A 19,597-nucleotide genomic window follows, 5' to 3' on the forward strand; every position below is an offset into this window, starting at 1 on the left:
GAGATAGACGCCGGTGTCCTATTTTACCGGCCCCTTCAATTCCAGCTTATGAAACGGGGGACTCAACTAAAATAGTCAAAGTATCGCTCTGACAAGGATGCAGTTACTCGAGAAGAGCGAGGCTCGCTCAAGTAACTGACTTATCCGAGCATGCTCACTCATCTCTAGTGACCACCAATTTGGATTTAAACCTGCACATACATCTTGAAGGCCAGCTTCACATGGCGTGGGTAATATTGGGCCGTATTTCACAGCCTGATATCGCCCTCGCAATCCATCTGAAACCCCTGGATGCAAGGCGTTACCACATGGAAGCAGCCTCACCTCACTGCGGGGCTGAAGAAATCCCCCGCTGTGGCTGTCGCCGCTGGATCTGGGGATCGTGGATTTCCCCCATTCTTTTCAGTTGAAAACAACGGGTGAGATCGCAGACAGATAGAACATGCTGTGTTTTTGTTTCCGGCGTAGGATCGCACGACGGTGAGATGCAGGAAAACATCACAAATGTGAATGAACCCATTCAAAAGAAGGAATTCATAGCTGTGCAAGATTTGTGCGTCTCGCAATGCACAAATCTTGCACGATTTTCTCGGCAGTGTGAAGCCAGCCTAAGGCGGTGACTTGTTTTTATGTTATTTTTTTTACTGTAAAATCAAACTCCAAAAACAGTATAGCGCAGAGGTCTCAGCTAGTTCTGTCTTCCTGATCACCCCAGCCACCACATGCAGGTTGGCCCGGGGCACTGGGGGCCCTAACTCAAGAAAGGTGCAGCTCAGTGTTGCCAATCGGAATTTCCCTTTTCTGGACAACCTATCCAAAAATCTCAGAGAACCAACATTTTTGGGGACACGACAGAAACCTTACTGAATGCTAAAGGTTATAAGTGATACACGTCTATTAGGTCAGAAACTGATAGGAACTCATTCCCAGCATTCCCCGCGAGCTGTAAAGAAGCTCAAGGCCCAACAGCCCCCCAAAAATAATCTTTGACACATCTAAACTGGAAAAAGTCCCCCATTTTTATGGACTGTCTAGGAATTTCTGGATGGTTGGCAACCCTGGTCCCAGAGATGGAGCCCCCACATGTCAGACGGCGGTATTAGTGTATCTTGACGCCACCGAAAGTACTGGTGGAGCCAAGATACATGCAGTTCCTGATTGGATGTCGGGCTGTCTCCCTGACAGCGGTCTCACAGGTCCTGCAGGCAGCGGCTGCGGACGTGGAGGAAGGTGAGAGGCGTCGGATGGAGCCGTGAGCGCTGCAGACAGAGTCGGCGTGCAGGACTTGTGAGTGGTGCTGTGGGACGCAGCAGTGAGTGCTGCTGAGAGGGCCGACGGTCAGGACCTCTGAGGACAGTAGTGGGATGCAGCGGTGAGCAGTGCATAGTAAGCCGGCAGTTGGAACTTCACAGCGGTGCAGTGCCAGGGAGCGGTGAGCGCTGCACAGAGAGCCGCCATTGCAAACCTGTAAGCAGAGCGGAGAGGGGGTTGGGGGGGGATCGTTGACCCTGTTTAATGAGTGGACCTGTTTGCCTGCAGCAGGGGGACAGGGGTGCATGTGCAGGAGCGGTGATGAGCGCCGGCGGCCCGCAGCTTCAGAAGGGAGGGCAATGTGCCGGCCGCTTCAGGACTTAATTCATGGTATCAGGACATTCAGCTCTTGAGCCAATCGGGAGTTAGGGGTGTGACAGGGGGTGTTCCTCATGGAAGTCCTGTCAAACCCCTAGCTTCCGGTGGCGTCAAGATACACTAATACCTCAGACACCTATGGCTTATCCTGTGTATATCTGATACAAGTCTGGGATGGGAATACACCTTTCATGACAGTCTGCAAAAAAACAGTGCACTCTGAATCCGCTGAGTGGATGAAACGTTAGTGCGCATGTGTGGCCACTCGCGGTCTATGAGGCTGCTGGAGAGCGCTGAGTGCACTGCCAACTGTCTCCGTCAGTCCCATAGAGGTGCATGGAGTGGTGGTCACACATGTGCACCACCGCTGCATCCACCCCATTGGTTCTCAGTGCACTGTTCTCATGATCCCCATTCTTCTCCTATCCTGTAGGCAGGTGATAAATGATTGTGGTGGGATAACCGCTTTACATTTTATTTATGTAAGACGAGAAGACTGGTTTAATCCCAACAGCACCATGCTACAGATCCCATCCATCATCCGGGGGAGGCCATATTAAGGAGGAGGGGTGTACCCTCTTAATTCCAGATAACAAAATAAGACCCACCAGATGTATGCAGCCTGATTGAGGGCTTTGTGCTTAATATAGGTCTGAAGCCTCGGCAGACATTCCCCTGCATGCGATCTGACAGGGTTAAGTCACCGAGCTGTCTGGCAAGGATTTTCCCTGGAGATGCAGCCTTTGAATATTTCATGCAGCCTCATCTTTTATGAATGAACGTGTTTACTGCCGGATGCAAGGGCAGAGCGTGGGTGGAATAAAGATGGCAGAATCCTGGACCTCTCTGCATGTTATTAAATTATTCTACATGTTACTTATGTGGCTCGGTGCGGTCTACAGCCTCGGCTTCTGATAGCGCTCTGCATGTTAACTCTTTAGAGAATTAGATCTCGCCCTATATTTATATATTTTGCAGTGTTTTGTTTTCTATTCCATATTGCTTATACTGGTATCAATTCAACCTATGACATAACCATATAGCTATACAGTAGCCCCCCAGCTTCTATATGGGTCGTTTGACTATTGGCATTGCACCGTAGGGGTGAATTATGCAGTACGAGCAGAAGCTTCATGAAGGAGCTTGATGAAGGCCTATTCTTGGCCCAAACGTAGCCTACCTTTTTAAAGATAACCATGGAGAAATAAAGGTTATATTTTGTGTTTTACTCCTCATGCTGCCACTATTATTGCTTCATGAAGGAGAGAGAACAATGTGCTGGTGTTCTAGATGATTATTGGGGTAATTATACACCACCAGGTTTTTATTGACATTTACAGCTTAGTGTCTCCAATGTGAAATGAAAGCATAGAACAAATACACAAGTTCAACTGAATACAAATAATAGGCTAAGGCGTCCGTCACACTGCAGTTTCAGCAGAGTTGGCATGCAATTTACCAGCTGAAAACGTAACCAAGGAAGCTGGAAAAAAAAAAAAAAAAGCCATACTCGCCTAAAAGGCGCCATCCATGCTCTCCGGCGTTCCTGCAGTCTTGCCTACAGTTGTCAGGGCCGACAGAGCATCTCTTGCTGGTAATAGGGATTGAAAACCACGCCTCCTGCCAGAGATTGCCATGATTGGCTGAGCGTGCGCTCGCTCAGCCAATCACAACCATTCATTGAATGGGTGTGATGAACTAATCACAGCCATTCACAGTATTTAGCGCCGTCAAAAACGCGGCACTAAGTTGTGCCACATTTTTAGCAGCGATGAAAACTCTGCCCATTTACTTCAATGGGCAACGCTCAGCGTTTAAAAATGATGAAACGACACAAAAAAATTAGAACATGCACAGCTCAAAAATCAAGCGTCTGTCTGCGCCTGTGGGAGCGGTCCCATTGAAAACAATGGGAATGTTGTACCACGCTAATCGCAGTAAAAAGCACCTGCGTGGGGGTGTTCTCCTTTACACTGGCGATCGCGATATCGCCGCAAGAAAGGGATTAAAAAAAAAAAAAACAGGGCAATTTTACTCATGAGATATCGGAGCGTCAGCAATGCATTTTCTTGCAAAAACATCGCTGCCGCTTGTGATTTTCTCACGATCGACAATAGGAGTTTCTAATGTTAAAAATGCATCGCATGAAAAATCGCAAGTTCCTGCTTTGCGATGCGATAAAAAGGAGGCTCCAAAGGGAAACCTGGGAGATTTTAAAAAAATGCAAAAACACTGAAAGATAGAGCATGCCACGATTTCTTTATCACTCCACAAGGTATGAAGACACCCTTACATCGTCAAGGCATTCTTTATACAATTGCATTCAGATGATCGGAAGAAATTTCTTTCAAACATTGTTGCAGAAGTTCCCACAAATGTGCTGCACTCGTAGCTTGCTTTAATTTCACCCTTCTGTCCAGTTCATCCCAACAAGCCAATGGGGTTTAAGTCTGGAGACTATGCAGGCTGTTCCATTCCTTGCAGACTACCGGCTTCTTCTTGTCTCCTTAAGTAGTTCTGATATAACCTAGATGTTTTGGATCACCGTCTTGCAGTGATATGAACCCCTGGCCAACTAGGCACACACCTGGCATAAAAAAATGCTATGGCAGCCCTTTTTGTCCAGTATGCCAGTCACCCTGTGCAAGCCACCAACTCTGCATCCAGCAGAACAGCCCCAGACCATCATGCTTCCTGCTCCATGTTTGAAGGTTGGTGACACTCAGGCATCATCCTTTCACCTACTGGATGACAAAAACCCTGCATGATGTACCAAAGATGTCAAACTTCGATCCATCAGTCATTAAGACCTTCGGTCACTCTTCAGTAGTCCACTGGTGTTCCTTCTGGCCCAGGCAAGTATTTTTTTCTATTTTACAGTCGTAGCAGCGGCTTTCCTACTGCTACTATATCCGTCAGACCTGCAGATAGAAGGCTTCTCTTCACAGGTGAAATGGAAACTTTATTTCTTGCTGCATTAAGCTGTTCTTGAAGATTTTGTGCTGCGAGGCGCCGATCACGCACACTGTTGCCTCTCGAAAACTTGCCATCTGATTGTGTAGTGGCCTTTGGACTACCAGACGTCTTCCTGTCAGTTTCCAAGTGCCTTTTGATGGTATAGGAAGCTGAACTGTACACCATGGCTTTCTTGGCTATTGCTCTGTAGGACAGGCCCACACTGCTAAGGGTTATAATTATCCGTCTGCCTTTTTTGGTTAAATGCCCTAATGATAGCAATGTGCTCCGTCCTAGAGAGTCTTGTACTGCAGTCTGTTCCGACACTGGAGTAATCCTATAAAAGTTGAGCACCTATAAGAACAGTTGGCGTAACTATAATTTGCTTAGTGCTGCAAAGCGGCTGTTCTTGATGTGTTCCCTGAAAATAGCCCTTTGGTTAAAATAATACATTCCGGCTATTATTGCAGTTTAGGGTGAAAGTTCACAGTATTTTTTACATTAACAGTTCAGGTCCAACAAATGTGAAATGGTTAAAAAGCAAGTTAAAAACAAACAAAAAAAAAACGAGAAAAATTAAGGCGCTTTAAAACTTTCTTAAGCCGCCAGCAAATGTTGTAAAATCCCAATACCCCAAAACGCCCTAGGAGGCCGTTGGCAACCAATGTATCATGCCATGCGCAATGTTTTCTGCATAAGCCCTACTTTATAAAGAAGGTCTTTCGTACCCACAGTCGCATCATGCTTTGAGCAGGGCCAGAGGGCCATTCTCTCACACTGGCCAAAAAGAGCCAACTGGTAATGGGCAGGGGCCTGAACAAAATTGTACACATTGAGGACTGTGTAAAGTGTCAACATGTAAGTTTGTCTTAAAAGTCATGCACTTGTTTTGCAGAAGCAAATGAGAAGTCTACAGTTGGCGGAGTTAGAGGTTGATAAAAGCAGCAAGATATCATCTGCAAGGAAGGGAAGGAAGATGCTCAGTGCCAAGCCCTGCACAATATGCCCTACTTTTACCAGCTCAAGGCTTTTAAATATGCAACAAGGCCGATTGCCCATCTAGTATTTAAATGGGCTTTCCAAAGATGGTGTTTTATGACACATTAGTAGGATAATGTTATAAAACACAGACCAGTGAAGCTCTGAACACTGGGACCCCCACCCATCCCAAAAATGGACCATTTTAGTATCAGGCTGCAAGTGGTAAGTAGGCAGAGAATGCACAATCACAGTTGAGGTAGGTACACACGCCTTTTTGTAAAGGCCAGTAGGCCACCAGAGGGTTCAGAACTGGAATATTGAAATCACTGTAGTCCAAGTGCTCTATTGTACATCCGTGCAACCGGGACAATGCCCAGACCCCACCCCATACTTAAATATCCCCACATGTATAACATAGAACCAATCACAAAACACAGAGTAAGTACATACCCCCCTCTCCAGGATGGTCATAGGGCCAGGGAGATGCAGCGCAGCTGAACCACATGGATCACATAATGAGCATCCAGCAGTCATGTCAAATGCAGCACATTAGAAAGTGGGACATATTACCTAAACCGGCATCTATGATGTTCTAAGGCGCAGACGCGCCTCCCTAGCCAATCAGTGCAATGCCCATACGCTTAATCAACCTTCCGGGCCGTCTGCGCATGCGTCGATGACGCGGCGTCGCGGCCATATTGTAGAAAGTACAACCACGGCCCCTGTGGATTCAAAAGCGCTACTGCGCACGCGGCATTGCGGCCATATTGTAGGGACTATAAACCCGGCCCCTATGTGCGTAAAAGCGCTACTGCGCGTGCGCAGCACATATCGCCTCCAATGATGTAATCTCAGCTTTTTAACATAAATAGGAGCATCAGCTTGGCACAAAACCACCCATACGTCCACAGCATCACAATGTACCATGAATGGTCACCCTGTAGATCAGTTACTGACCCAAAGCCGTCATTTCATACAAATTTTGTGCCCACCAAAAAGGTTCATTAAATCAGCAGATATTATGGACCAGATGAATTAAATGATAATTACTAAACCAATGATGGGCTATACTACTAATCCTCATTTCCTATGTAATCCGGGAAAAACCATACCTAAATAATTCACCATTGCCCATGGTCAGTAATCCCTAAAAGTGGCCTGCCAAATTATTGGACAGATGTAAACCAATGTAATATCACACAGACAATTATGTGCCGCACCATGCTAGATGCTCCAAAAACATTTTTTATTTTCATTTCTACAGAAAAAAAATATATTTTTTCTAAAAAAATTGAAAAATGTTTTTAAATCTTGTAATTCTTTATAATAGAGGGCAAGATATGTAACCTGACAATATTCAAATGAATACCATCAGCCCACTGCATAGTCCTGGACAACCATCACCACCTGGAATTTTGAATCCACAGGGGCCGTGGTTGTACTTTCTACAATATGGCCGCGACGCCGCGTCATCGACGCATGCGCAGACGGCCCGGAAGGTTGATAAAGGGTATGGGCATTGCACTGATTGGCTAGGGAGGCGCGTCTGCGCCTTAGAACATCATAGATGCCGGTTCTTTCTTCAACAATGCCCAGACCATCACACTGCCTCCCCTACTTCCAGACCATCACACTGCCTCCCCTACTTCCAGACCATCACACTGCCTCCCCTACTTCCCATAGTGCATCCCAACGCCATCACTTCCTCAGATAGGCAGCTCACATATGATGGAGGAGAAAATCGGATTCTTTCACCCAGGCCATCTTCATTTCCTTAGTGGTCGAGTTCTGATGCTCATGTGCCCATTGTTGGCACTTTTGGTGGCGGACAGGTGTGCTGCTACGCTGCTCCACAAGCTGAAATACAGCACCTGTTCGACACCTCGCTCAGAGAGAGCAGGAAGGTTTTCAGCAATGTATGAGCGGTCCTGTGGCTTCGGAGCAGACTGGCTATCCTTCAGTCCTCACATGTATCCATGAGCCATACGTGCCCATAATCACTGGTTGGCCTTGCTTGGGACAGTCGGAAGGTGTTGACCACTTCACACGACGTCTGACCTAGTAATCTTGCCATCACCATGTGGCTTTTGTCTAAGTCACATCCTAAGGACGCTTTCACACCAATGTATCTTATGGAAGGAATATGCAGGGAATAAGCGCCCATAGATTTCAAGAGGTTCATTCACAGCAGCAGATTTTTCATGCAACTTTCAGTCTTGTGAAACAAAACACAGCCCATCGCAGTCAACGGGAGTCATACGCGGAAAGGTGCGCAGTTACACACTAAATCAATGGGATATTGCGCGTTTATTCTTGCGCACAAAGAAAAACAAAACGCTCTAAGAATCAGCGTATTTCTATTTGTGAATACACATATGCCCATGTTAACCGCTTGGGATCTAACTCTTGACTTGCTTTACAGGTGTGATATGCACTTAAAGGGGTTGTCCCGCGGCAGCAAGTGGGTCTATACACTTCTGTATGGCCATATTAATGCACTTTGTAATGTACATTGTGCATTAATTATGAGCCATACAGAAGTTTTTCACTTACCTGCTCCGTTGCTAGCGTCCTCGTTTCCATGGAGCCCGCCTAATTTTCGGCGTCTAATGGCCAAATTAGACGCGCTTGCGCAGTCCGGGTCTTCTTCTTTTCTCAATGGGGCCGCTCGTGCAGGATGCCGGCTCCGTGTAGCTCCGCCCCGTCACGTGCCGATTCCAGCCAATCAGGAGGCTGGAATCGGCAATGGACCGCACAGAAGCCCTGCGGTCCACCAAGGGAGAAGATCCCGGCGGCCATCTTCAGCAGGTAAGTAAGAAGTCACCGGAGCGCGGGGATTCAAGTAAGCGCTGTCCGGTGTTTTTTTAACCCCTGCATCGGGGTTGTCTCGCGCCGAACGGGGGGGGGTTTGAAAAAAAAAAAAACCCCGTTTCGGCGCGGGACAACCCCTTTAATTCCACCTGATGGAGTCTATACAACCCTGAAACACACAGTCAATACATTGCACTATACCTGAAGTTGTACCTGGAAGACAATGGCCCCTAGTAGCATTCCTGGGATCCATGACCAACTGATTGCATTTTTCTTTTTTTAAATTGACTACCTTGGTGTAAGAGGGCAAGTAACTGGCTCAATGATAGAAAGCAGGTGGTTATTAATGGCGCACACTCTGATTGGGTCACCACCGTTACTAGTTGGGTACCGCAGGGGGCAGTATTGGGCCCTATTCTGCTTTAGGAAGTGGGGATAGCAAATTCGATAAGAGTATAAGAGGTTCTGGACGCCTTTCTTGGGCGATACAAGATTACATGTTGTATCACTGATTACTCAGGAGGGTCGGTGATCCGGGGATTATTCCGATTGCCAGATTGGAGTCGGGAAGGAATTTTTATTTCTCATAAATGAGGAAAATTGGCTTCCACCTTATTGGGGCTTTTTGCCTTCATCTGGATCAACATTGGGAGTGTCTGAACATGATGGACATGGTAGGTTAGGCTGAAAAAAGACCAATGTTAGGGCTCAATAGTCTAAAGAAATCTTGAATTCCTGTGTGCCACCTTTTTTCTATGTTAGGGCTCCTCCACACATGCGCTGCAATTTTTGGTCAGCCTCACCCCAGCCGAAAATAGCATGAACGGGGACCAAGTCACGGCTACATCTCCCGTTTATATGCCTATTCAGACGGGCCAGGTGTGGCAAGCATATGCCGAGCCCGTGACACCGTCGGGAAGGAGGGGGGAGAGAGTGTAGCTCTGCTAAACTCCCTCCCCCTTCCCGCTTCTTGATGGCTGTCGGCAAAGGGAAGGGAGCTAGTGTGCTAATCTAGGCGCGAAGAGGGGGAGGAAGTTTAGTAAAGCTGCTGCTAAACCAGTTCTCATAGGAGCCTATGGGATCAGCTGCCGTATTCCGTCTGAAAAATAGTTCCAAAACTATCTTTTCCGGGCGGACGTTTTTATGCACCAGAAAAAAAAAAAAATCATCAGCTATCTGAACTGATGCATTGGATTCATCAGATGGTCGCGTATATCGTCTGACTGTGAAAACGCGGCCAATATTCGTTTGTGTGAATAAGCCCTTACTATGTGGCAATCAGCAGCCATTTCCTCATCTACTGCCCAGCTTTCATTAGGGTTGGGTCTAATTAGCACAACGCTAATAGGTGGTATACGTAAGATATCCACGTCAGTGCCATCATGGGAGTTTCTTTTAGAATCAATGTTACCGGTCAGTGTTAGGCTGTAGTATAGCTGATTGGTGGCGATTTGGTGCCAAAAGAAGATCCAACGCCATCATAGGTAAACAGAAAAATCAATAGCAAGTGCAGGCTGTGTGTTCAGAAATACCCAGTGCAGGTATATATGGCCATTTAGACATTCACAAGCCCATATGCTGTATTGTAGGGTGTCATTGGGCATGGTCACAGAGCTCCTTCAGTTTTCACCTTACAGAAAACACCATGATTCACCATTGTTAGGGTTTTTCCTCAGTTTCCCTGAGCTTTATTTAAAAAAAAAAAAAAAAACTTTAGCAAGAAAAAAAAAGTCCCAACTGCACTTCTATTCCGCACCACAACGTCATTTTGCACGCAATTGCTCCTTTAGGAAAAAGTGGCAGCCAGATTCAATGTTTTCTCCATTTTTCTTCCATCTGTATCATGGAGGCAATGTGAAGCTGGACGCACCCGTGCCAAGTGTTGCTCCATCAATTTTACATTGAGCATTTGCAATCAACATGTTGGAGTAAACTAGCAGCTTGGGGAGTTACCCCGGGGGACGGGATGCACGACACCAGAGTGGGCTTGCACAAAAAGTGACAGATGATCAGCCACCTTCAGCCCATCATATCATACACTTGTATTTTCAGCCAACGTGAAACCAAACCAGAGATCCAATTTTTGCTGCCATCAGAGCATGGACGGCCATCATTGGTCATTTTATTGAGCGTTTATCCTATGCGAGTTTCACAGGGTCGTACTAAATATGCAAGGCCGATTAGTTTTATACCGGCAGAATGGATAGAAGCAGTGTCTATGGGGGCAGAATAAACTGTCATGCGTGTACAAAAGAGGAATACTACTTTACAGCCATTATTGGACTCTTATTATGCATTTTTAATCCTTCCGTAAGCTCAATTTGTAATTGTTGGCTTTCCCTGAACTTTGCCGCTAGGCTGCACCTCTTCCTGAAGCTATGATGGCTCCCATATACTGTATATACACACGAGCAAGAGATTTCCATCTGGCTATAGCACACACTCATAGGTAACAGTATCATTAAGGGCATTACACAGCAGTACCGAGCAGTGTAGATGTAAATCCAGGATGAGGGCAAGAGAACACATGCAACCAGATGATCCTGTGCTTCTCCTTTCTCCATAGGGGTCTATACGCTGAAACTGTAATCTGTGTGTTCAGACTTCATCGGTGCTTTGAGCAGTGGAGAATGAGTGGCTGCGGAGCAGAGAAAGGCATTTTTCTCTAATATATTACAGGTCTTATAATTGTGCTACTGATTTATGGAATAAAAAAAAAAGTTAGTGTTTTTTGCTCTAAGTGCAGGCGTATTTTGTACACAGGAGATATCCATTTCTGCAAAATTGGCGTAAAGCCTTATGCATATTGAAGGGGTTGTCCGATCTCAGAAAGCTATTCCGCCATCAAAGCCTAGATATAGCTTATTGGTCCAACCCCTTTAACACCAGTATTTATGCTCGCAGACCTTTTAAAGACATATAGGCTGGAAGTATAAAAATAAAGGCCTAAGATAAAGACTAAACAGGTTTGTTCCAAGGTAGGAAGTGTTAATACAGATGCCAGGTCGCACCGTAGATGGCAAGCTGCTTGGCGGTGTAAAGAAAGAAAGAAATCGAAGCAACACAGGAACAGAATACATCGTTACTTCAAATGTCCTTTTATTATAGTATGCCAGAATACATTTTTCACAATAATAACAGTAATTCCACATTAAATACAGCTGATGGGAAAAACTGTTTTGGGTGGAGTTTCCTTGCAGGACGGGTCAGCTAATATTTCTAAAGGTTTCTTCAAAGAATTGCCCAATATATAAATTCCCCTAAAGCAGCGATGGTAAGAGTTAGCATTTCCTTACTTCATTTAGTAATTACAGGGTTAAAGGTATTTGTCTCTTCCTGCCAAAGCTTAATCAGGTGGTCTGGGAAGGCACTGCCAGCCCTCGGAGAATTCCTTGGCACAGTCACACAGTTTAATGGTTCTCCTCTGCCAGCCAAGGCTGTGAGTTGGGCAGATCGAAATTCCTCCCTCCAAGAAAATTGTCAACCTGATGAGAAGAGGAAAAGAGGTAGGGATTGATGTGGAAAGAGCCGGGAGCGCGCGCTGGCATCAGCTGCACAACGCACCAGGCCGACTATCTATTTAGTCAGTCTTGCAAATACACAGAATACACATTTTCCGTCTGCAACTTCTTTATGTGCCTAAGAGCAGAGCAAGAGGCTTTCTGTATTACATGAGTGCGCCGTCTTCTAGGGCCGTGTTCCATCTACACACGTGGCGATATGGGGCCCTTTCTGAAGGCATCCGGTGTCACCACTCTATTTTGCATCAGTAATACAAACTCATGTCCCAGCCAGAACGCGGGTCAGCTAACCCAAACTCAAGCCGGGACGCACGTCTGTATTACTTATGCAGCCAAAATCGGGTGGCCACCGGCTGAAAGTAGGAAAACTGGACTGAAAATAAGACTGTTTTACAGAATGCAGAATCCAAATTTGAACCTTTTTGACATTGGGCACGCGGGAACTCCGAGTCCAGTTACAGCCGTCGCCGCACCCGCAGGCGCTTAACACCTTCAAAGGGGAGAAAAAGAAGATCCGCTACGTGGGGCAGACATCACTGATAGCGGGAGAGTTCTGGAAAGATCAGGAGAGTTCAAGGATGTCTCTTAGGGTCTCTGCCACAGATAATAGACGCTTTGTGACAACCGTTTATCGCCGGCTGACAGCCCACAGGTGTGGACAGCTTGACAACACATGAATGGCATTTACATCTGCTTCGTTACAGAATGGAATGTACTTAAGTGCCATCTCCTATTTGACTAATGGCAGACGTTCTACCGCGCTGACTACTCGCTATACATCAACCCTAATAAGCAATGAGAGGCATACAATGAGCAGGCATTGAAACAATTTATTGAAAAAGGCACAGTCACACCCTTCACACAGAATACCCACATGGTCAGTGATCAGACACAAAGAAGAAAAGGAAATATTAAGCAAAAAAAGGATTAAGAAAATATAAAGGAGACGTTTGAGCGTTTGCCTCGGACTATGTACAGAGCAGAGCTGTTGGGGGACGCGCCGCCCTACAAGTAGATGGAAGGGTCTTCGACATCTTGGTTTCTCCTCCTACAATGTTGTGTAGTTAGGGGTGTTATTTCATCTGCTCCTCCCTATGTTGGGGTTACAGATGCAGGACAGCGGCTGTAATCCTGCCCACAGTAAAGAGTTGACAAGATTCAATTTACCATAAGGGGCCACTTGAACGTTAAAGGGGCTTCCGGAACAAGAGCAGAGCTGCTGAATCAGATCTCGGGGACGACCGTGAACGCCATTCGCACCTCCGAGTATACAGCGTTCTATAGGTGTCCCTTACAGCAGCAGCCTCTTATAGAAAAATCAATATTTAAGTCCTTGAAAGCCCAGGGACCAAATTATCACATAATGCAAAACTTTCAGCAGGATTAACGTAGCTCCGTTTTCTAATACAAGACATCCCCTAGCTAGCATTTATCGGAGACGCCCTCGGAAGGCCCGGCGTTACCCCATCATTTACAAGCAGCCCACCTCATGTCTTCTGCTTGGATGCAGCTTTTATTTGAGTCCGTGTCTTATGGGTGAACGTTGCGAGATCATCATTAAAATGTCCCTTCAAAGTCCCTGAAAACTAAATGATGGGTTTTATCCCCATAAAAAATAAGATAATCCTTCCTGTCAGCAATTAGAAAAATATCTTCCAAACAGCAGAAGTCAGAGCGATCCTCTGTAAAGGGGGAGGACTGTCCCAAAAACTCCCTTCACCCAAATATTAGAAAAAAAGCACAGAAACCCAATGAAATTGAAGAACAACCTAGGGATGTTCAGCAAGAAGGCATCCGCTGAAATCTGACATCCGGCCGTCTCCTGCGGCGGCCGCCCTCATTTGTAGTAAAATCAAATTCTCTTATTTAATAATCCAATTTCAAAAAAGGTGTAAAAAGGATTTAATGCCTCAGTCCCTAAAACTGAAAGACAAGTGACCACTCCAAGGTGCGAGGGGAGGGATGGTGACGTCTTCCCCTAAATAGAAGCTCAATGCAGTTCCTAAAGAACACAAGGAACGGCCTCCTGTGTTGCAAGCAGGAGACGGTACGGGCCTCCTGTGTTGCAAGCAGGAGACGGTACGGGCCTCCTGTGTTGCAAGCAGGAGACGGTACGGGCCTCCTGTGTTGCAAGCAGGAGACGGTACGGGCCTCCTGTGTTGCAAGCAGGAGACGGTACGGGCCTCCTGTGTTGCAAGCAGGAGACGGTACGGGCCTCCTGTGTTGCAAGCAGGAGACGGTACGGGCCTCCTGTGTTGCAAGCAGGAGACGGTACGGGCCTCCTGTGTTGCAAGCAGGAGACGGTACGGGCCTCCTGTGTTGCAAGCAGGAGACGGTACGGGCCTCCTGTGTTGCAAGCAGGAGACGGTACGGGCCTCCTGTGTTGCAAGCAGGAGACGGTACGGGCCTCCTGTGTTGCAAGCAGGAGACGGTACGGGCCTCCTGTGTTGCAAGCAGGAGACGGTACGGGCCTCCTGTGTTGCAAGCAGGAGACGGTACGGGCCTCCGCACTCCTATATTGGATTACATTCTGCTGCCATGCGACAAGGGTGAGGTGGAAAGAAAGCCAATTACACAGCAGTAAACATGGGGCCGGCCTGACTCCTCTCCATACAACCTAGATGAAAACCTCTGCAAGGGAGCCTCCTAATAATCACTGTGCTCCAGAGCTGCATTTAAAATTAAGCACTACACTAACATATCAACATGGAAAGGTAAACTCTGTAGAAAAGATGGGGGTTGTGCTTTTAGTAGAAGTAAAATCAGCCAATTTACAATACAGTTCGCAGTACATTCCATATATGTACACATACATATACAGTGTAAAATGCATTAACCCCCTGGCTGCCAGTGTCCAGCTTTCATAAACCCTTGGACACAAGAAGCTGTTCCAGTGCATGATGGGATAAGGCTCTACAACGCAACTCCACCTGGCAGTGTTAGAGTTACGACTGCCCTGCACCTTTATCCATCTAAATTTCCATCCGGCTTTTTAATCTGATTTGTCACCGTCGTCATCAGGTCGAGGATCCCCGTCATGCCCGTTCTTGTCTTCCTTGGTAAGATGTCCTTGGGAGCCCAGTGCAGACAAGGAGAGAAGCCCGCTGCTGGCACTGACAGGCAGAGAGGGCGCCTGTAGTCCCACAGGTAGTGGCGTCAGAGGGAGGGCAAGCGCCTGGAGCTGGGACAGCTGATGAACTTGAAGCTGCTGCTGTACGAAAGAAAAGCCAATTAAGAAAAAACATGTCAGCCTGGACAGGCTCATCACTGCCAGCGTAAGCAAGGAAGCTACACCTCCATGCCACGGTTTGCTGTTCGTAGAATTCAGCTTCTAATGTCTTTTATGGGTAATTTTTCGTAAAACTACACTGCAATTCTAAAAGGGGGTTTAGTATTGCTCTCTCCTTTCTGGCGGTCCTGCCTTAAAGACCTGCAACAACTAGCTCTATCATGTCCATTCCACGGACTGAAATATAAAGGGAAAAGGGCATTTTGGACCGAAGGTTTAATTCAGGAGAAAGAAGTGGCTGCCAGACATCGCTGGTAATATGGGACATGAGTGCATATTAAAACCTAAGGCCTCGTTCACAAAGCAGAGTTTCACTATAGAATTTGCTAAAATAATGCAGAATTGGTGCCATTCTATCGAGTGCTACGGACACCCGTACTATAGTTCATGGGGCACAGACTTTTCTGCATGCGAATTCTAATATATGTATTGCAAAAAAAAAAGGACTAAATAGTCAGATGCCCTTCAGCACAATCCAACGTAGATCTGAGCTTCACAGCCCGTGTGAACGAGGCCGAGGGGAAGAACCCATGCGGCAGTGGATGGCCATTTGCAAGTTACTGACCATGCAGTTTTGCCTACAAGCTCCTGCAGCCATTAATGGACAGACCCTTAACAGATCGACATCCTGTTCTGATACTTTTCGGCCACCCAGAGACGACAGCGTGAGGAGTGCAAATCTAGAAACCTTGCCGGGAGATCATCAATTAACATTGGCAGTCTTGAAGCGGCTAATCTAAAATCCCATAAGAAGTCCGATAATAAGAAACATTTGCTTTAGGAAGAATTGCTACATTTAAAAGCGAAAGTCACACTAAAAAGGTCATCCATTCTGCCGGCAGCAAGTCATCGAGCGGGAGAAGCGCAGGAGATGGACAGCTTTGTGGGAAAACATTCACTAGAACCTCCGTCTCCGTTCGTTCTGGTTAGGAGTCCGTGGGGGCCGATTCCATCAGTGGTGAATGTAACCTCAACTAGGGAAGCCCGGCAGTCACCGATTAGGACCAACAAAACTATGAATCTACCGAGCCCCTCCTGCTCTATAAGCTGCTACCGGAAGGACGGGTGGTTCACAACTTCCCCTGTAAAAGAGGATTTCCACTCAAAATGTAAAAGTGTCCATACATTCAGAAAACAGATGTAAGAGTTCTAGCCAAGAGGTTGAGTTATGTCTTAGAGATATTCGGTTGTGGCGGCCATTTGTGCACAATTTACACCACGAAGTACAGCAATGTTCAGTTGTCACTTTCCCAGCAAACTGTCACTTCGTTATTGCTTGAATGTGCTGAAAAACATGACAAATCATCAATTTCTGTGAAGCCAATTCAATCATTACAGACAATACAGTGGCACTCGGCAGTCGCTGCCATAAACAGGACATCGCGGCTCCGACTCCCGATTTACTGGTAGATGGCCAGTTTTACAGTTTGGGTGAAAATCGTTAAGGCAGCAACTTCTCTCCATCAAGACAAGTCCCCATGAAGATTTACATTTGTCTTAACTGAATGTACAGCTTTACTTGATGGACTATAACTAGATGAAAGGCTCTGTCTGTCCAGAAACCAAGCCACGTCTGTCCATAGGCTGTGGCTGGTGTTTCATCTTATGCCCGGGCACCCCATAGACCGACACAGCTCAATTTCTGGAAAAAACAGCAAAGTTTTCCTAATCCCACATAAACCCCTTTAAAAGGCCGAATTCACTTGGCCATATGCGAGCCGTGCCCGAGAAACTCAAGTGCAACTCTAATCGAACGGCACATGGGCACCCGGCGGACCGCTGCTGCACATTCCAGGTCCTCTTCTGCATGTCCCTGAAAGCAAACGAGAAGAGGACATGGAGAGAGAGTCTGTATGTGCGAAGACCGGTCAGCGTGCAAAATCTTTCAAGTGAATAGCCTCATAGGCCACGATGAACCACGTGCTGTTGGGGGTACACACAGCAAGAGGCCCAATAATATTGCCATATGAACTGGCCCCAAGGGGAGAGGTGGGGTAACCCAACCTTGTACATCTAGTCTTCCCAGCTTACTGCGTCTGCACTGGTGAAGAGCACTTTAAAATCGATGAATAGTTATTCAGAGAATGGAAGCGCAGAGATCTCTTCCTCCATTCACTGCAAACAAGAAGTCGTTCACAGATGAACTGCCGCTCGTTTACATGGCTGACAGTCGCTTGGCTTTTAGACGAGCTAAAAATCAAACGACTGCGACAAGTGAGCGATTTCCTCTTCGGTGCCCCGCCGGTGGTCAAGTGTTACAAGGCAACCATTGTCCAAATTATTCAGGCAATAGTCGCCCTGTTAGTAAAACAGATGTATCTAGAAATGGTGATAACTTCCTGAAGGGTCGGGGTCTGACCACTGGGAGCCTCACTGATCCCAAGAACAGGCGTCCCAAAGATCCCTGAATGGATGGAGTATTGGTTGTGCATTCTGCATGATAGAAAGCCGAGGGGGTTATAAATGGTACACACTCTGTCACCATTACTAGTGGGGTACCACAGGGGGCAGTATTGGAGGGGGTCACAGTAATAGTGGGGTACCACAGGGGGGCAGTATTGGAGGGGTCACCGTTACTAGTGGGGTACCACAGGGGGCAGTATTGGAGGGGTCACTGTTACTAGTGGGGTACCACAGGGGGCAGTATTGGAGGGGTCACCATTACTAGTGGGGTACCACAGGGGGCAGTATTAGAGGGGTCACCGTTACTAGTGGGGTACCACAGGGGGCAGTATTGGAGAGGTCACTGTTACTAGTGAGGTACCACAGGGGGCAGTATTGGAGGGGTCACTGTTACTAGTGAGGTACCACAGGGGGCAGTATTGGAGGGGTCACTGTTACTAGTGAGGTACCACAGGGGGCAGTATTGGAGGGGTCACCGTTACTAGTGGGGTACCACAGGGGGCAGTATTAGAGGGGTCACCGTTACTAGTGGGGTACCACAGGGGGCAGTATTGGAGGGGTCACAGTAATAGTGGGGTACCACAGGGGGGCAGTATTGGAGGGGTCACCGTTACTAGTGGGGTACCACAGGGGGCAGTATTAGAGGGGTCACCGTTACTAGTGAGGTACCACAGGGGGCAGTATTGGAGGGGTCACCGTTACTAGTGGGGTACCACAGGGGGCAGTATTGGAGGGGTCACCGTTACTAGTGGTGTACCACAGGGGGCAGTATTAGAGGGGTCACCGTTACTAGTGGGGTACCACAGGGGGCAGTATTGGAGGGGTCACCGTTACTAGTGGGGTACCACAGGGGGCAGTATTGGAGGGGTCACCGTTACTAGTGGGGTACCACAGGGGGCAGTATTGGAGGGGTCACCGTTACTAGTGGGGTACCACAGGGGGCAGTATTGGAGGGGTCACCATTACTAGTGAGGTACCACAGGGGGCAGTATTGGAGGGGTCACCATTACTAGTGGTGTACCACAGGAGGCAGTATTAGAGGGGTCACCGTTACTAGTGGGGTACCACAGGGGGCAGTATTGGAGGGGTCACTGTTACTAGTGGGGTACCACAGGGGGCAGTATTGGAGGGGTCACCATTACTAGTGAGGTACCACAGGGGGCAGTATTAGAGGGGTCACCGTTACTAGTGGGGTACCACAGGGGGCAGTATTGGAGGGGTCACTGTTACTAGTGGGGTACCACAGGGGGCAGTATTGGAGGGGTCACCATTACTAGTGAGGTACCACAGGGGGCAGTATTAGAGGGGTCACCGTTACTAGTGGGGTACCACAGGGGGCAGAATTAGAGGGGTCACCGTTACTAGTGGGGTACCACAGGGGGCAGAATTAGAGGGGTCACCATTACTAGTGAGGTACCACAGGGGGCAGTATTAGAGGGGTCACCGTTACTAGTGGGGTACCACAGGGGGCAGAATTAGAGGGGTCACCGTTACTAGTGGGGTACCACAGGGGGCAGTATTAGAGGGGTCACCGTTACTAGTGGGGTACCACAGGGGTCAGTATTGGAGGGGTCACAGTTACTAGTGGTGTACCACAGGGGGCAGTATTGGAGGGGTCACCGTTACTAGTGGGGTACCACAGGGGGCAGTATTGGAGGGGTCACTGTTACTAGTGGGGTACCACAGGGGGCAGTATTAGAGGGGTCACCGTTACTAGTGAGGTACCACAGGGGGCAGTAGAAGATTAATTAATAACCTGGTAGAAGGATTGTGTAGTAAAATGTCAATATTTACAGATCAACACAAAACTATGTAAAGAAATTAAGAGAGAAGCAAGGAGATTGCAGGAGCATCTGGATAAGTTGGGGGCAGAAAAGTGGCTAATGAGGTGTAACACTGATAAATGTGCGGTTATACACACGGGCAGGAAATACATGTCACCATTACACACTAAATGGAAACCACTGGGGACACCGACATGAAGGACTTGGGGGGGTTTAGTTAACTG

General features: G+C 47.4%; 1 protein-coding gene across 2 annotated transcripts in view; it reads right to left on the bottom strand.

The window, feature by feature from the left end:
- Positions 1-11,458: 11,458 nt before the first annotated feature.
- The window catches only part of TLE5 (TLE family member 5, transcriptional modulator), a 55,529-nt gene continuing 47,390 nt past the window's right edge, over positions 11,459-19,597 (bottom strand). The window contains exon 7 of one of the 2 annotated variants that reach the window (XM_066604674.1): positions 11,459-15,105. In XM_066604674.1, the coding sequence (XP_066460771.1) occupies positions 14,890-15,105 (216 nt within the window). In that variant the 3' untranslated portion in view covers positions 11,459-14,889. Of the gene's footprint in view, positions 15,109-19,597 lie in introns of both variants that reach the window. The other variant, XM_066604673.1, reaches the window with a different exon arrangement.

The sequence above is a fragment of the Eleutherodactylus coqui genome, chromosome 5, assembly GCF_035609145.1.
Source record: "Eleutherodactylus coqui strain aEleCoq1 chromosome 5, aEleCoq1.hap1, whole genome shotgun sequence".
Taxonomy (NCBI): domain Eukaryota; kingdom Metazoa; phylum Chordata; class Amphibia; order Anura; family Eleutherodactylidae; genus Eleutherodactylus; species Eleutherodactylus coqui.